The sequence below is a fragment of the Ascaphus truei genome, chromosome 5 (genome assembly GCF_040206685.1).
Source record: "Ascaphus truei isolate aAscTru1 chromosome 5, aAscTru1.hap1, whole genome shotgun sequence".
NCBI lineage: Eukaryota > Metazoa > Chordata > Amphibia > Anura > Ascaphidae > Ascaphus > Ascaphus truei.
In genome coordinates, this window is record NC_134487.1 from 278058882 (window position 1) to 278078541 (window position 19660).

The following is a 19660-nucleotide window of genomic DNA, read 5'->3' on the forward strand; positions in this document are numbered from 1 at the left end:
TTTTACTCACATTATATTATATCCTGCCCGCTGAGCATGCCCTGGTCTCTTTAAAAAAAAATGAAAACATGATTCTTACTGTTAAGTAAAAATAATGTTTATTTTTTTTTTTTAAACTTGTAGTTTTTATTGTTTTTTTTTTTTATAAAATCACAGCATTAATACATCTCAGAACCATTACTGCATCATGTGATATCTATATCTCACGTGCATCTCAACTGTAGAACAACAATATTCAATAATTAACAAGGTATAATAAAAATAAGAAACAGAAAAAAGGGGAGGGAAAATGTGTAGCTTCTGAGGTTACTATGGAAGGTCTGGGGAGTGATCCATTTTAACACACACACACACACACACACACACACACACACACACACACACACACACACACACACACACACACACACACACACACACACACACACACACACACACACACACACACACACACACACACACACACACACACACACACACACACACACACGATTGTTAACAAAATAATGTGAAAGGGGAAGGAGATCTCAAAGTGATACAAAAATAAATAAAAATAGATGTCAATCAACACAGACTGCTTCATTAAATACCAGTTCTTACAAAAGTGTCAGCGCTGGCAATTTTATACAGAAACTCAAAAACTATCACCGCAAAAAAAGGGAAGGGAATCACAGAAGAAAGCACAGGAGGGTTTTTAGTAGGCTAGATTAACATGAAATCGCACTTTATAAAAACATTCACGTCTTCTAGACTTTATTTGCATTGAGGTAAAGGTCAACAATAAACAGAGATAAACAGGAATTTTAAATGTAAGTAGCTCTTCATACAGCAGGGACATGGCCTAGCTGGGACAGTCTAGTCTTCTTGAACGTTTAGCGACTTCGATGTAAATGACGTGGCTCACCAAACATTTTGAACTTTGAAAGTCACTCAAATGACAAATGATTGACGTATTATAATGCTACAATTAAAAATGCACCCTTATGATTAAGGGAGCAAGAAACATAATACATATTAAGACTTCCCATAAAGTCATTAGCATGTTGTAACTTGTTGCACAAGTGCCCCAAATCCTGACCAGGAAGCAACATTTAGGGCAGCTGATCCGGTTAGTGAAGGAAACAAGCACTCCTGGCATGCAGGCTGTGTGTGTGAGCGAACGGGTCGCTTCCAAACAGGAAATGTCACTACTCTGTCAGTAGATACCAGGAGTAAGCCACCATCTCTTGTCCTTGTTCAACGTGGACCATGAAAACCTACAATAACAATGAATGTGCCGAGCTGTATGTACACATCTCCCCAAAAAGATCCTCCCTCATGCTCGCCACGTCACACACCTTAGGCTGCGATTATAGTGAGTGCAACAGCTCTATCGGGCTGGCCATAGCGCGCAGGAGCGTGGCCGCGATGAAAAGTCAACACGTGGCACATTTTTGAAAAGACAAATTCTTTTGTGTTTGAGTGACGGCCGCGTCACGCGAGCAGTTCAGCCAATGAGGGTGAACCAGCCTGGTGACGCGTCAGCCACGCCTCCATCCTAAGAGCACGCATCGCTCGGGTGACAGGTGCGCAAGGCCATGCGCTCCATCGCGCGCCTACTAGAATCTCGGCCTTACCTAGCTAGTTCAGCCATGTTGTATTTGCAAAGATCTGAGGTTCTCTGAATTAATTAACCTGATAGCTAGAGTTAATGAGACCCCCCTATCGATGTTTGGGAGACGTTAGAGCAGAGAGGATGTGGAGGTCACTAGATTATTAAAAAATGGTGCAGTCCCATGAGAATTGTTTTTACAAGGCAATGCTTAAAAACAGAACTTCCCATACATCATTTTTGTTCCCAAATCTCAAATAAATGCTAATCCCAGTCATTGCTGTAAGGTTTAAAAGTGGTCAAAAGTTTACAAGCATCTCTCTCGCTCTCTCTGGAGTGCTACATCATAAAAATAAAAAAAAGGAAAATTGCTGCTGAAAGCATGCATTAAATAGAAATACCACTTGTAGTACATTTTAATGTCTCAGACAGGTCTGCAACCCTGTCATTCCCCATTATCTCTTAGCAAACAGTGCTTCCACTGCAGCCAGGGATTCTGGGTAATGACATGAGAATGAGCACAGTGCGTCACTCTATTCTACAGAAAGCATAAAAGGTTTGGTAAAATAATACTTTACTAGGTGATAAATTTAACTACAGTGAGTGGGTACTTTAATTATTGGAAGATTCCAATAATATTCTCGAAGCAGAAGAGGGTAGGTATATCTTTATTTATATAGCGCCATCCATGTACATCGCGCTTCACAGCAGTAATACATGTGGCATAATAATATAACACAATGGCAATAAGCGCTTCAGACATTAACGTAAAACACAAAACGTAGCACACCGCTCACTTTTTATAATTTTATAATGCTTATGACAAGTGTCTAAGATTGACACTAATGAGTGCTACCAATGTACAAAATCGCAAAGAAGAAATAATAGAAAGAGCCCGTGATATAGTCACGAGTGCCTTCAAAAGGGTACATTTTTGGTGCACATCACAATAACAATTTTTGTTTTTATTATACAGTGAAAAATCAAGGTGAATCTAAATCTACAGTGATAATAAAATATTAAAATACACACGCGGTGCTGTCAGCTGTTGTCCACTAGTATGTACCTATGGTAATGACTATTACAACATTGTGGGTTATATCATTTAGCAATTATTAATATTTTTTTTCAATGTTTTTATTAGGCATTTTTAGAGAATACAACATTTCTGACATATTTTGTAGCCTAATATTTTCCAAAACATATTTTTTTAAAGGGAGGGAAAGAAAGGCAACCTAAGTTGTCCATGAAAAAAGGGAGGGGGAGCCTTCATAGAGAGAAGGTAAGGAGGGAGGGTGGTGGGGTAGTTGAGGGAGTGGACTCACTGGCTTGGACATGATCAGCTGCACCGCGTGTGAGTGACGTCACCACGTCACTGAGCCCACGCCCACTCGGCGCGGTGCAGCTGATCATGTCCAAGCCGGTTGAGTAATCATGGGTCTGACCGGAGATGTCTGTAAGCAGCCAAGCAGTCCTGATCATTAAAGCTAAGTACTATACATTGAATTCGGCTCTCTAGTGCGAGGAGGATGCTATATGGTTGATTACTTTACTATCGTCTATCACTAGACTTAGGGACCCCCAGTACAAGTTGGCAGCGATGTTGGAGCTGTGCTGTTTGTTAGCAAGCAGCGTTCATATGTTAGTCAAATAGCTGAGGGACTCCCATGGTGGTCTTGTGTATTCTTACATTTCATTATGCTGTATGCGGACTACTCTACTTGTGATTCTATGACCTAGATAGCGTCAATCACATTAACATTGCAATATACTCACTGGCAATTTTACATCAATTGTATGAGTGACTACAACAGATTAATTGTGTGGTAATAGCAACTTTATTGCTTATAGCAGGAGGACAACATTAATAATTGCTAAATGATATAACCCACAATGTTGTAATAGTCATTACCATAGGTACATACTAGTGGACAATAGCTGACAGCACCGCGTGTGTATTTTAATATTTTATTATCACTGTAGATTTAGATTCACCTTGATTTTTCACTGTATAATAAAAACAAAAATTGTTATTGTGATGTGCACCAAAAATGTACCCTTTTGAAGGCACTCGTGACTATATCACGGGCTCTTTCTATTAGTCAGACATTAACGTAACACTAAGCAAGAGAGACCCTGCCCCGAAAAGTTTGCAATCTAAGTAAAATATTCTATGCCCTCATTCGTTAAGCCATACAATTGGTTTAACTATCAGTACTGCCACTCTATGCAATGACAGTAGTGTAGAGTTTAGCGATTGCAGTAATTCAAGTTTATATTGTATGATGCCCATTTTCAGTTAAGTCCCAAACACTAAGGTAGTTTTACTTTCTTCCACAAATCCCATCAATTTATCACACATTGACCTGGGAGGGGGACAGCATACATGAAATATGAGGCAGAGCTATCAATCGCTGCTCTGCTTCCCAAAGTCACGCCCTGCAATGCACTACGCAGCGTACTGTGGCATACAACTTCAGCACACAGCGCGCCAATTGATGGGTTACTTTAAGAACATAAATTAATGTTATATAGATATATGGTTTTATTTTACATATATGTAGGAGGATATACATAATATAAATGAGGCACTTATTTAGTGAATAAACACACAGATACCCAGGAAGCTCTGAAACCCCCCCAAAATTACCACACAATATAAATATAAATATATATATGTGTGTCAAAAGGAATGCCTCTGGACGTGGCTAAATGTATACAACAAAAAATAAAGAAGCCCAAAGCTACATCCATATGGCAAAAATACACAGTGAAATACCTATATATTCTCTTGTAAAACTTATTTAGTTAACACATAAGGGGACCACTGCACATATTTTGAAGCTTTGCGATTGCACAACAAACTTGAGATAAACCATTCAAAGCCAATCTCTGTGAGAGAGGGAGTAACAACTTGACACAAGAATAAATAATGTAATGTAGTAATCGCTTATTGTTCTGCTTCATTTGCCTGACAGCAGCAATGTAAACAGGTACAGCATATTCCAAGATATGTGATGCAACAGGTTGCTAATAAACTAAACATAAGCACCATAGGGGGAGGGGGGGGGGGAATGTGTGTTAACATCACTATTTGCTATTAAAGCAAACCTTTTTAAAGAATTTCAGCAAATAAAAACATCACTTGTGAGAACATTGACATGACAGACAGGTCTGCAGCCCTGCTTTTTCTCCATTATCTCCTAGCATACAGTGCTTCCACTGCAGTTAGGGATTCTGGGAAATGACACGCAAATGAGCACACCGTGTCACCTTTTGCTTCAAAGCCACATGGAGCCATATAAGCTTATGGAACATTTGATCGTGGCCACTTCGCCGCAGCCAAATGGCGCTGGCGCTACACCGCGACTCACCCTGCTGCCAATACGCCGTCACTGGAATCCCTGACGCTTCTAAGGCAAGTTTAATTATGGTTTTGGGAAGGGGATTAATTTAAGGGGTTTTAACGCTGCGGGTAGGGGGTTAATTTAAGGGTTTTATAGTAAGTGCGTAGGGGAGCGGGTTTTAGGGTAGGCACTCACATTAGCGGCGAAGTGGCCGGCGGAAGCGTCCGGCAGGGTGAGTCATGGCGAAGCGCCATTGGCCATTTGGTCACGGCGAAACGGCTACGACCAAATGTCCCAGACCGTAAGCTTATGCCTGCCTCATGACAGCATTTCAGCACCGCGTGGGTTAAAGAAGTGCATAGCTTGCAACCCTACTCACAGACACCTGTTGCAACCTTTAGGGTCTCTTCAATGTGAAGTTGGGAGAAAGAATTTCATAATATAACTGGCTTCCTTAAACAAAACATTTGGCCGCTTCATTTATCTACAAACATTTTTTCTTAGGGGTTCATGAAAGGATCTGTCAATGATGTGCTCTCTACTCTTATACCACCCAGCCCTTGCCACAGAGCCACATCTCAGCAGGTTAATTAGCTGCTAATTATTTTAAAAATACATGTATGTGTCAGATTGTTAAAAAAAATGTAAGTAATCAATCGCCGAGACTGAACCCCTTAAACATGTTAGTGCCATTAGTACACTTTAGTTGAAGGAGGGATTGCACTTTTAGGTTACGGCCCTGGTCCTCCCGGCTGCACGCGCGCATGGAGGCGCATGCAGCGACTACAGCCGTGATCGGCGATCTGTAGGGAGCTCGGCCATGACAGGTCATATCTGCCCTGCCATTGGCTTACTGCGTCTCGGCACCGGAAGACAAAATTCTTGTCTTCCCTGCCCACGTACATGTCGCAGCGCTTTGTACACACACACACACACACACACACACACACACACACACACACACACACACACACACACACACACACACACACAGATGGCTGTGCTGTGTAGAGCGCGCCGCCGTGACTACAGGGGACTCAGCCTTAACCGTTTGAGTGCCCGTGGCAGAACCTCCGGCACTCGATCACGTGGACGCTTTTCCCAAAGCGGTCATGTAATATTTCCGTCCCTGATGGCGAAAGGGGAGGAGTCCTCCACCCGTTCCACTTCATTATCCATCACATTATGTGCTCTACACCAGGGTTGCTCAAGTCCAGTCCTCTGATTGCGCCAACTGTGCTGAAGCTGGGATATGCTTAATACCTGACCTGTTGGGGGGTCTAGGGATTGGAGTTGAGTAACCCTGCTCTACACAAAACATATTGATACATTCACAAAAAGTAAAAGCAAAGATGACAATTTTAGAGCTGTGCTCCAGTTTGTAAAGCTTTGTATTAATGGCTTTGATTCTTCTGTCTCCTAATCACCCCTTGATGTGTCTCTTAATTAAATTCAATTTGTAACACCTAGGCAGAACAACAGCCTGTTTAGAAGTACCATTTGTTTAAATGTGCCTCACATGTGCTAATTGTGCTGGTTGGGCTGAACTTAATTCAGTCAGGTGACTTGTAAGACCTATATAGCTAGACACACCGGGGGAGAAGCAATGCAGCAGTATACATTTAAAGCAGCCCATATTTAAAGAAGTATTATTTTAAGTAGCAGTAGCCTGCAGTGTGGCGTTGAACAGGGAGTGAAACAAGAGGACAACACAATATCTTCTGGCCCTGAATCCTGGATTTGGAACTATGCTGGAAAGGAGGACATTATCTATCCCATACTGCACATCTCAGCTCTAAACTATTGCTGCCATGCCGCCGCTACTGTTTGTATTTGCTGTGACCTCACTTTTCAAAATACGTGCTTCTTTCTACCAGTCTCATTATGTCCAACTCTATTCATATATCTCAATCTCTCCTTTCTTCGCCACTTCTCAGGTCACATGAGCCCCTTTCTTACCTGCGCCCTCTGACACTACACAGCTATACCCCCTGCACTAAAACACACCCCTACAAATCATGCTCACACATTCTTTCTATCCATGCTTCTCCTCCTTGCTTCTGGGGATCTCTCTCCCAATCCTGGTCCTCCCCTTCCACATATAACTTCTACTCCTTCTGGAGTCAACACCTCTAACCTCAACCATCCCGTCACCCTCCCTCTTTTCCTTTCTCCTGTGCCCTTTGGAATGCTCGCTCCCTCTAACAAGTTCCTCTCTGTGCATGACTTCTTTTTTCTCACTCCCCTGCTCCTCTTTGCTGTAACTGAGACTTTGCTCACTCAGTCTGACTCGGCTCGGGAAGCTGCCCTCTCTTATGGTGGCCTCTCTCCCACACTCTGCGCCCTGATGGCAGGGGTGGAGGTGTGGGACTCCTGCTCTCCTATCTGCCATTACCCCACACAATTCCTATTACTCCCTCTCTTGCTTTTCCCTCCTTTGGAGACTCACACTGTCCTGATTTTCTCTCCTCTCCCTGTCCATGTAGGGGTCATCTATCACCCACCTACCTCTACTCATCCCCCTTCTGTCTCTCCCACTTTGAATCTTGGCTCTCTTTCTTTCTCTCCTCAGACTCAGAATCTGAGGGGGGGTGGGGTGTAAGTGTGAAAGCTCTTGCTACAGTCTATAAAAATGTGTGGTGCCAGGGGTAAAAGGGTTAATGAACAGACAAACAGTGGCCTAAGCAAGTGCAAAAAGACCCTTTTAGTAGCAGCACTCACTGAAGTAGTGTATATATTGTAATTAAAACGTAACCGTTAATGGTTAGTAATTTGTCTAACTTTTTATTAACCACACTAACCATTAAAGGTAAAATTTTAAGTACAATATATACACTACTTCAGTGAGTGTTGCTACTAAATGGGTCTTTTTGCACTTGCTTAGGCAAGTGCTCGTCTCTCCCCAGACTCCCCTGTTCTTCTCCTTGGGGACTTCATATCCATCTCCCCCTCGCTGATGGCCACTACCTAAGTTTTCACTAAAAACTTCTCTCTCATATTTCTCCATTTCCCCTTTTCCTCTCTCTGACCATCTCCTCATCTCATTTTATCTCTCGCTTCTCCCCTTCCAACTAAGGCCCGGGCCATAGAAGGGTGAGGAGATCCGAGCCGCGCTGACGCTGAGGCTCGCCTGCTGAAATCTGCGCGATTTCATGCCCATACAGGCGAGCCGGGGGGAGGTGGTTGGAGGCGGGGCAGTGACGTCGCTGGGCCAATCGCCCGCGACGCACTGACGTCGACGACGTCACGGCGCCGTGACGTTGACACTGCTGTGCTGTGATTGGAGGTTTTCAGCCGTCAGCGCGCTGAAAAACAGCTTGGTGCTCGGCTGAAAACTCCAACTCGTCAGCACGCCTGCGGACGCTCGCGTGAGCCCCCTCTCAAGGCATCCTCATTGAGGATGCAGGGGCTCAGCGCTGAGCGTCCGCACGCCTCAGCACGGCCTGTTCTTCTATGGACTCGGCCTAACACTCGTTCTGCAGAGACCTGCGCTCTATTAACCTACTAGCTTTTGATTATACTTTACGCTCCTCCCTCATCTCTCAGATCCAGACAACTCTGCCCTATCCTCCTTTCGTGATCTACATACCCCGCTTTCTCTATGCTGTTCTCGCCCTTTGAACCCCAGACCGTAGCTAAATTCCCACACGCGCATGCTACGCTACATAGTAGATGAGATGGAAAAGAGACATAAGTCCATCAAATTCAACCTATGCTAAATTTAGACAACAGATACTATAGCCTATATCTATACTTATTGATCCAGAGGAAGCCAAACAAAAAAAAACCAGTGTCATATCATCCAATGATATCTCACAAGGGGAAAAATAAATTCCTTCCTGACTCCAAGAATTGGCAATCGGATTGCTCCCTGGATCAACATTTTTCCCGTGTTTACTTATTTGGTATATCCCTGTATACCTTTCCTTTCTAAAAAGATGTCCAACCTTTTTTGAACTAATCTATTGTATCTGCCATCACAGTCTCCATGGTAATGAATTCCACATTGTAACTGCCCTTCATGTAAATCACCCTTTATTTTGTTGTTGGTGAAATCTCATTTCCTCCAACCTTAAGGGATGCCCCTGAATCCTTTGTATTGCCCTTAGGATGAATAGTTTGTTTGAAAGCTCCTTGTACTGTCCCTGAATATATTTGTATATAGTTATCATATCCCCTCTTAGACGCCTCTTTTCTAATGTAAATAAATCTAATTTAGCTAGCCTCTCAAATTAGATTTATTAATCTAATAAATGTTATTCATTTATTAATTTGGTGGCTCTTTTCCGCACTCTCTCTAGTTGCATAATGTCTTTTCTAAGGAGTGTTCCCCAAATTTTACTTCATATTCAAGGTGTGGTCTTACTAATGCTTTGTAAAGAGGCATAATTATGTTTACTTCCCTTCCATCCATTGCCCGTTTAATGCAAGATACCTGCCCAAATTTCCAGTCTCTCCAAGTCCTTCTGGAGAGAAATTACATCCTGCTCTGATTCTACTTCTACTTTACACTATTTAGTATCAGCAAAGATGGAGACTTTGCTCTCGATGCCAACCTCAAGGTCATTATTAAACAAGCTTACCGATCCCCGAGGTACTCCACTCACGCCCTTAGCCCAACAAGTTCCTGCACTCGTTCCTCTGAACATCGCTGGAGGAAATCTCACTCTCGCAGACTTCCTTCACTACAAAATTAATGCTATCCTGTTTCAACTCTGCCCTCAAGCTAAACAAACATACTTTTCTTCACTAATCAACACGCACAAGTCTAATCCATGCCACGCCGACACTTCTGTCTTTGACTCCCTACTCAGACCACCCTCTGCTGTCCTGCTTCCTCCATCTCACCTCAGGATTTTGCCGACTATTACAAGGAAAAGGTGGAATCCATACGTCAGGCCGCCACCTCCCTCCTCCCATCCTACATCTCTTCCCAACTCTCCTCCTGCATTCATTGACACTTTATCCGCTGTCACAGGAGGATGCGTCGTTGCTGATCTCTTCTTCCTCTACCACCTGCCCTTTTGACCCCATTCCCTCCCATCTCTGAAAACCTCTTGCGCCTACTATAATCCCTACGCTCACACACACACGTTTAACTCTTCCCTCTACTCTGGTACCTTTCCCTCTTCATTCAAAACATGCTACAGTTATACCATTACTCAAAAACAGCAAGCTAGAACCCGTCTTTCTAACTATCGACCTGTCTCAATCCTGCCTTTTGCCTCTAAACTCCTTGAACGTCTTGCATGCCCCATTTTCTCAACACCTATTCTCTCCTAGACCCTCTACAATCTGGCTTCCGCACGGCTCCCTCCACTAAAACAGCCCCCACTAAAATAACTAATGACCTCCATGCTGCCAAAGACAGAGGTCATTACACTCTGCTCATACTACTCGACCTCTGTGCAGCATTTGATACTGTGGACCACCCTCTTCTCCTTCACATTCTCTTGGCATTCGTAACAAAGTTCTATCCTGGATCTCCTCTTACCTCTCCCATTGTACTTTCAGCATCTCTTCTGCTAACACCTCCTCCTCTATCGATCTCTCTGTGGAGGTACCCCAGGGCTCTGTCCTGGGATCCCTTCTCTTTTCACACTCTCTAGGTGACCTAATCACATCTCTTGGGTTCAAATATCACCTCTATGCTTATGACACACATTTACTTTTCAACCCGACCTTACACCTGCTGTACAGACTAAAGTTTCTGAATGTCTCTCGGCTATATCATCCTGGATGGCCCTCCGCCGACTTAAATTTAACATGGCAAAAACAGCGCTCCTCATACTTCCTCCCAAACCTAGCCCTACTACCGCCTTCCACATTACTGTTGAAAGTACTATCATTTATCCAGTTGCCCAAGCACGCTGCATAGGGGTCACACTCGACTCCTCTCTCACATTCTCGTCTCACAATCAAAAAGATAGCAAAAAACTAACGTTTTTTTCCTCCGCAGTATTACAAAGATATGCCCTTTTCTCTGTTGCTCGACTGCAAACTCTGACACAGACCCTCATTCTCTCCTATCTCGACAACTGTAACCTCCTGCTGTCTGGCCTTCATGCCTCTCACCTGTCTCCCCTACAATATCCTAAATGCTGCTGCCAGAATCACTCTACTGTTTCCGAAATCTGTCTTGGAGTCTCCCCTGCTGAAATCCATCTCCTGGCTTATCAAATCCCGAATCACACAAAACTCTCCTCCTTACTTTTAAAGCTATACACTCTTCTACTCATCCTTACATCTCAGCCCTAATTTCTCGCTATACACCATCCCCACTCTTGCGTTCAGCTCAAGGATGTCTTCTCTCTACCCCTTTTGTATCTAAAGCCCTCTTCCTCCTTAAACCTTTCTCACTGACTGCCCCACACCTCTGGAATGCCCTTCCCCTCAATATCTGGCTAGCACCCTCTCTATCCACATTTAAGACCCACCTTAAAACAAAACTGCTTAAGGAAGCATACGAGTAGCTCCATGACTGATAATTAACACCTCATACATAAACCTTGGCCCCTTGCAGACGCACTTACCAGAACCCCCTCCTACTGTCTCTACGTTCTTCCTACCAACTAATTAGATTGTAAGCTCTTCAGAGCAGGGACTCCTTTTCCTAAATGTTACTTTTATTTCTGAAGCACTTCTCTGTGTTATTTATATTATTTGTTATTTATATGATTGTCACGTGTATTACTGTTGTGAAGCGTACATTAATGGCGCTATATAAATAAAGACATACATACTGTAATAAGTTACTCATACTTAGCAAGCTAAAACATATGCTGATGACATCCATTATGTCTCAAGACATCATTTCTTACACTGCCGGAAAACCAGTGGGACACCAGTCAGTGGCAGAAATAGATTAGTAGCAGGTTGCAGTTATTTCATGAATCTAACAGTGTGTTCACAATTTTTAAAGAAATTGGATTAGTGGTTTCTTGAATTTGATATAACCACAACCAAAGAAAGAAGGTGCAGTGTATCAAAGTAAACATTTTCACACCTTAACACAGATTCCAAAGGGCTTCACTTTTCTGCTTTACAGAAGTTAAAAAGGTGAGGGACTGTGTTTATGGGAATGTCTGTGCTGAGTCCCCGGATTTTCAGTTACATACACAAGCATGAATACATAGTAACTGCTTAAGAACTCAATCCCACACATTAGGTTGTGTGTGTTCCTTTTTTTATCCATGGTCACACCAGCAGTTACCATAACTGTGATTGTTTTTTTGAGAGCTGCTTTAATGCAACTTTGGAATTACTGTAACATTCTTTAGGCTTTCTGCATAAAAACAAACTAGTCAAGACTAACTAGGCCAAAATATACGGATTGATACAAATTACTGTTGTTGTATAATCTATATTATCTGTTCTGAGTTTGACTTTTGGCACCAATTTTTTTTTTTTTTTTTTTTAAAGCCATAAATTATACCTTAACTTTTACAACAAAAAAATGCAAACGGGAAGGAACGTCTCATACCCGAAGCCTCTTTTTATGTGACTACAATTCATGTTGCAAAGTGGAACTACTTAAGGAAGGGGTCAGATATGAGATTCTTAAACCTTGCGTGTGTCAATGAATGTGCTTTTTGTGAGATTTAAAAATCAAATTACAAATATTATGCAGATCCCACCTGGGTCCTCTACTAGACCCCTGTTTTGGTTTTGCATTTTTTCCTAAGCTTGTTAAAAACCAACATAGGAACTCACACCTGGCATTGCAACTATCGCAGAGTAATGCAGATTTAAGGGTAGACTCGATAGCCTTGTCACGTAATGCATCTCTACTTGCCGCTATCTTGATGTTCATCTGTCCTTGATGCACCTGTCCTCAGAGTTCGTGGCTAAGAGACATTTAGGAGGAGATTCAGTAGGCTCCAATACAGGGTATTGCAGCTTGATCCAGTGTTAAGGGCCATTCAAGTCAATGGCCATTCAAGTCAATGGCAGCGAGTGTGGAAACAGACTGCGATACCCTGTACCGGAGCTTATTAAATCCTGGCCTTGGGTCTATATGTTGGAGACTACTAAAACAGCAGGTGTTCTTTTCAGGAAACAGCAATACAGGCAAAAGGCATTAATCAACACATCAAAAGGATTCAACATTAGTATTGTTTAACAACCAGTGAAATGTGTTCTTTGTAATGTTTAGTGGAGTGGTCCACCCATTATTCCCCGCCCCCCAAAAAGCCAGCCTCTACATTCATTTGAAACCTCACTTAAGAGAAGGGCGGCATTCTCCCATTTGCTGCCAAAAAGCCAGTAATGCATTGCAAAGCAATACTTTTACTGGCTAGTCTGGTAGTGATGGTGTTAAAGGCCATATTTGACAGGCAAATGTACTATAGTAATTTTGGCAAAATTTAAGATTTTCAGCTCACACCAAGACATATTTGCACATACAGTAAGACATATGTACAAATCCAATTTAATATTTTCTAAATGTTGATGTTATGTACATTCCCTTTTTAAATATAAAAATAGATTTTTCATAAAATAAGGCTAATGAGACCGGCCACTAAGCTGGTACCGATAGATCAAATCCCAATAATGCCGTCAGGTCTTGCTGTCTTGCTGTGAGCAGGCATATTGTTTGGTTCTTCCATTTGCTATAGCATGCTGTTATATCAGCATATCTTTGTATGGTTAGTTCCCTACATTTTGTCACGAGACAGGGAGGACAGTTGGAGATCCTGTTTAGCCAACACTGTACAATTACAGGACAGATAAAGAAGTGCAAATGGAATAAGTGTAACATGCACACATACTCGAAAAATATTTACAGAACTGTTATGGCATGGGAGGTATTGTATCCTTTAGATATAGCATCTCACATGACACTTATGAATACAGACAGAATGTTCGTTCTATGATAATATTCAGGGAACTGAAAGATCAGATGTGTACACTTACAAATAACCAGACATTCTGATAAACAAAAAACAAACCCATGTCAGAGTGAACCTTTGAGATTTGCCAACAGGCCGAGAATAATTAAATTTTTGCATAAATGTTATTAATGTCATTTTTATTGGCACTACTGTCGTTACTACACAAGAAAACTCTATATTAGTTATAAAACTAACATTCAGATTATCAAGTTGGCAAATCTGATTTTAACCTAGTTTGGACCAGATCAGCAAAGCTCTGTTAAGGTACCTAGGTGTGAACCCAAATTAATGTCACGTTAATACTAACAGTGTATCTTCAAAGGATAACAAGGTTAGGTCATGTTTTTTCCCCTAAAGAGCACAGTGGTAAATGTAACGGCAGTTCGTGACGATATGCAGATGATACTGCACATCCACTAAAGTCTGTTAACGCTGGGACTTAAAGTTGCCATAGGTCAAAGGTCCAGAAACTGAAATAGGGCTTTGTAGGGTCTGGATAGGTATAACACCACAGTTAGGCATTCTTTAACCTAGTGTTATTTCCTGTCATTATTTCCCTCTCCTCTCAGTGACTTAAAGACCTATTTCATGGTCTGGTTTGGAGTAACTCTAAGGCCTCGGGCATGGTCTTACCAGTGAGCCCCTACAGCCGCAATGAGAGCGGCTTTAGTAGGGGCTCGCCTACGCTTCCGCAAGGGCGCGGAAGCGTAGGTCTTAGTGAAATTTTAAAATCAAGCGCTTGCCGGAGCGCAGGGCCGGTCACGTGAGCGGTTCGCCCAATGAGGGTGAACCAGCTCCGTGACGTCACTGGCCCGCCTGCCGACACGCCCACGGACGGCGCTCTGTCTAAGGCTAGGGAAAGCACCCGCTTTCCCTCAGCCTCAGCGCGCCAGCAATAACCCTGGACAAGGCCTTAGACATACTTAATATCACTTTTTGTAAGATAACTCAGCGTTATACTACAGTAATGTGACATTAAGCCTATACTAATGAGATGCAGAACACCGGTTGGTTTTGCATATAATTCGCTTGGAAGATGGCATGTTAAGTCAAGGAACTGACATCTATTCTTGTTTTAGGCAACGTCACGTTATGAGCCCTGATTTAACTGGGCTTTGTAGATCTGGGCCTAACAAGAGAATGTAAAGCTGCTATAATTCTAAATCCATTCACAAGTTATGTATTGCATTATGTTTGCTACACTCACGTGGCCTTTCTTATTCAGTCGTTCAGTCAAAGATCAGTCTATAAATGAGGGAGGGTTAAAAACAACTACATGCCAGCAGAAATATCTCTACCAGTGTCTATATACCCATTTTATACATATCCGAGTGTGACGATATGGGGTCTTATTCATAAAATGACAATAAAAAGGCACAGGGACGTAAATGTAAACGAAGGATACACAACATGTTCACTCAGTGGAGAATCTTCTTTGGCAAATGCTTAGGACAGGGGTGCGCAAACTGGGGCACGGCGTTTACAGAGGCCCCGCGCTGGGAGCGCAAGGCCTCTGTAAACTTACTTACCCGGCTTCAGGCACACGTCTCTATGGCAACGAGGCATCAGATGATGCCGCGGGTGACGTCACATGACCCCGCAGCGTCATTTGACGCAACATTAGAGGTGATGGGAGGCGCGATCGAGGAGGAGAGCAGGCAGGGGGGGGGGGGGCGCAGATTAGGGAGTTTGCAAACCCCTGGCTTAGGATACTTAAACACCCTAATACACACGTATTTTTCTGAACCTATTCCTTTTTCAAAATTGCTTATTCTTTGCATTGAATACATTTTTTTCTTAAGATAACTCATTGATAATTATAAAAAGGGTCTGCTGTATAGTGATCTAATCAAACTAACCAGGTTGTAACTGCACGTGTCATGATTCAAAGAGCCACATTACAGATTTGGGTTCGACCAAAATATGATATTCATGACATTGTAATAACGCCAATAAGACTGCAAGGAAGAGTATTGTGAAGCAATGGATTGTTTGATCTCTATGCACGAAAAGGGTAAACCCTGGTTGGGAGAGGGGGGAAAGAAAAAGTTATTTTTATTTATAAAATGTTTTACCAGGAAGTAATAGTTTCCTCTCGTTTTCAAGTATGTCAAGCAATAGGTGAGAAATGGGACATGATCCCAACTATGGCCCACATTTAACAAATACATAAATTGTAAGCTGGGCAGGGACTCATTGTGCCTGCAAAAATTATATGTACAACGCTGCGTACACAGTCAGCGCAATATAATAATATATATATGGGGGCTGGAAGTCAGGGTGCAGGGGTGGTGTTGCAGCCATCTTTGGGTGTATACATTTTTACATTATAGTAAGGTAGGTTACAGATTTCGTATGTACAGCACCCCCACACAAAACATAGTTCCTGTATGATGTGTGTGTGTGTGTGTGTGTGTGTGTGTGTGTGTGTGTGTGTATATATATATATATATATATATATTTGTGATGTGTATATATATGTGTGTGTGTGTATATGTGTGTATATATATCAGGTTTATTATTTTTTTGGGGGGGGTGGGGGGGGGTCCTGCATTAAAAATATAATAATTATTAGACTCGGAGGATATAATACAGAAGTGTATGAGGATAATGTCGGACTGGGAAAGGTGGGTGAGGTCCAGTCCCTGTGAGTGACACCTGACAGGCCTGCTCTGCAGTGCCGGTTCAGACCGGTCCAGGATTCCCCTCATGACCCCCCCTCGGACTCACGCTTTATCCACCAGCTCCCGCACTTTCCACATGTTGAGCATCGTTACGCTGCCGATCCGTTCCTGGGGGCCCCCGGGGGACTCACGCGAACACACACACGCTCGCGCTCTCTCTGTACCGGAGACGACGTCGCACACTGCGCAGGCGCACCAACTCTCCCTCCTCCGTGCCGCCACCGAACACGTCACCACCACCGCCCGCACATGCGCACTGGAGCTTTCCCCTCCCCGCTCGCCGTCCACACCGCGCAAGTGCAGGCGGTTTGGGCCCCGCCTATCGGGTGAGGTCACCGGCGGCAGGTGAGTGACCAAGCTTCATCAGTGGCGGAAGTGTCCTCTCTGCGTCACACTCAGGAGGAGTGTCCTTTAAGTGACGGTGACGTCACTATAAAGCTGTATAAATGTGCAGAGATTTGGATGGTTACAGGCACTGGGGAGTGGCTGACACTGTGATGTTGGCTATTTTTATTTCGAAGATATTTTACCAGGAATCTACACTGAGGGGCACCTCTCATTTTCAAGTATGTCCTATTTTGGGGGTGGCCAACGCCAGTCCTCAAGTGCCACCAACAGGTCAGGTTTGGATGCTATCCCTGCTTCAGGACAGGTGGCTAGATCAATGACTGAACCTGTGCTGAAGCAGGGATAGCTTTAAGCCGCAGCCCCAGTGCTGGGTGCTGCGCGAAGAAACACTGCCCCTCAATGGGGCTGGGCCCAGTACACACCTTCGGGCGGAAGGTGCAGCCGCGCTGTACAACTGTTTTTTTCCCAAAGACATTGAGATTGAATTTAGAAGTTGCGAGGGAGGGGTGGCCACGCCCCTGGCGGCGGTTCAGCCAATGAGGGCGAACCAGCCGTGTGAGGTCATGGCCACGTCCCTGGAAAAGCCGGGACACATTTCATGCATGTGCGGCCGGCAAGTGCTGATCTCGCATGCGCATGTCCGGTCGGTAAGTGCTGCTGGCGTGGCTGGCGCCGATTAAAAACCAGGACAGTGGCCCAAAAAGTCGTGACAAAGGCTTAAAAACCAGGACTGTCCTGGCTAAATCGGGACGTCTGGTCACCCTACCTGTGAGGAATCTGTGACACGCAATTTATTATAGGCAAAGATTATTTTACCGATATAACATGTATTTCTGGATTTACTTGTAGGTACTGATACAGAGACGGCAGACTCCAAGGACCAAAAGCAACGCGGTTTGGAGTCAGTTGGCATTTCTCATGGACATGTGCTCGTTTTATTCAGTGAGACTTTACTGTTGTCTGACGGGTGCACAAACTGGGTGGCGTGGCGGTTACAGAGGCCCTGTGCTCTTCCCCAAAGCATTTAAATGAAATGCCGGGAATCGCTCTCTAAGTTCCCTTACCTTGTCTCCGGCGGCTTCTGGCGACGCGTCGCCATGGCAACACAGCGTCAAATGCCGCAGCAGGGGTCATATGACATCGCGTTGCCATAGCAATGTGACAACACATGACGTCAGACTGCCGGAGACGTGGGGGGGGGGGGAGAGAGAGAGAGCAGGCAGTTGGGCGCAAATGAAAAAGTTTGTGCACCCCTGGTCTATGAGATGCTAAAAATGAGTGACTCCAAATCAGTGATCATCACAGAAAGTCGCTGTGTTCACATCTGTTAATATATAAATAAAATGGGTACAGTTGCAGGGTATGCAGAGGTCGAAGTGTTATGGTACAGAGTAACATTGTTGAAAGGTGAAACCGCGCTCGTGCTTCCAGAGTTTGCAGGTAAGTTGGTTTTTTTGGGGGGGGGGGGGGTTCCATGCAACTTGTATCTCCTTGCTGCTATTGTGTTGGAGCACTCCAGGCTCCTCAAGATATTGCAGAAGGGGGATCTCCAGAACGTGAAAGAGAAAACATAAAGCGCACAGGCGGTAAGTATAAAAAGCCGTTTCGATTGGCTATGAAGCACAAGCCGTGCGAAACGCATAGTGGTCATATTGCGCCATAGCTGTTCCTGCTCGGTGTCTAATACAGCTCACACTGTCAGACACATTAGAGCTGATCACGTCAGAGCTAGAAGCTGCTGACGAAACCATGAAGTGCCGGACGCTCTAACTTGCAGCACCGGATATGCCCCAGTTTGCGGGGCACCGAGCTGCACGTCGTTGAGCCCTCCTGGATGCTCGGCTGGCCCGGCAAGTAGCAATCAGTTACCTCATTGTAAGTGTTCATAGACTTTTTATTCCTGTCAATACCATTTTTATACTTGGCTCCAGGACGCTTTGTTTTCTCTTCTACGGAGTAACATTACTTTTTTATTTTTGCACCCAAAGTACAACACACTTTTTTTATCGCAAATTTACAATTGCACTTCCTTTTTTTTAAGGAAGAGGGATTAGTATTAATTTAATTAATGTAGGTCGTATAAATGTTGCCTAAATTGTTCTAAAATAAAGTAAAAAATACTCTGCCCCAATGTTTAATAAATATAGACCTTTATTTCAAAGGGGGGAGAGTGATGTGAGATGCAAGGGTGAACGGGGTAGAAAGAGAGAGGGGGCAGAGAGGGGAATGGGGGGGAGAGAGAGGTGAATGGGGAGAAAGAGAGGGGGAGCGGGAAAATTAAATCCCTGGCAACGCCGGGTATATCAGCTAGTTACAAATAAAATAGACAAAGAACCACCACTTTTTTTTAAACCCACTCCGACCTTTGCTTGTTGGTCTCTTCCTCAATTGTATTGCTGTATTGATGCAACAGACCAGATGCATCTGAGAAAATTTGACTTGAATGGCAGTTAATGCGGGATCGTGGTGTGATAACGTGTATTGGTGGTCAAGAATCCCCTCTAAATTCCATTACGTGACCCATGAATAAAAATACCATTTGTGGTGCTTATGCATGTCTCAGACAGGTCTGCAACCCTGTTGAAGTCAATCCTTCCACTGCCGACAGGGATTCTGGGTAATCACATGACCTGATACGGAAGAAGTGAAGTCGCCTGCAATCATATTTCAGTCATTTTAGTTCTTGAACTTTGATAGCCTATTTTATGTGCAGGTGTAAATGGTAAAGTTCCAAAGTGGGGGGAAACAGCCCCTGTGCCTGCACCACACTGTGATTCCCTCCCCCTGTACCTGCAC

The 19660-nt window shown here is 43.7% G+C and overlaps 1 protein-coding gene and 1 long non-coding RNA gene across 4 annotated transcripts in view; one reads left to right on the forward strand and one right to left on the reverse strand.

The window, feature by feature from the left end:
• Positions 1-16823, reverse strand: part of CLINT1 (clathrin interactor 1) — a 64970-nt gene extending 48147 nt beyond the window's left edge. The window contains exon 1 of one of the 2 annotated variants that reach the window (XM_075602203.1): positions 16563-16823. In XM_075602203.1, the coding sequence (XP_075458318.1) occupies positions 16563-16603 (41 nt within the window). In that variant the 5' untranslated portion in view covers positions 16604-16823. The remainder of the gene's footprint in view (positions 1-16562) is intronic. The other variant, XM_075602202.1, reaches the window with a different exon arrangement.
• LOC142495999 (uncharacterized) overlaps positions 16719-19660 on the forward strand; it is a 39201-nt gene continuing 36259 nt past the window's right edge. For both annotated transcript variants that reach the window (XR_012801879.1, XR_012801880.1), the window contains exon 1: positions 16719-16861. This is a non-coding gene — a long non-coding RNA (uncharacterized LOC142495999). The remainder of the gene's footprint in view (positions 16862-19660) is intronic.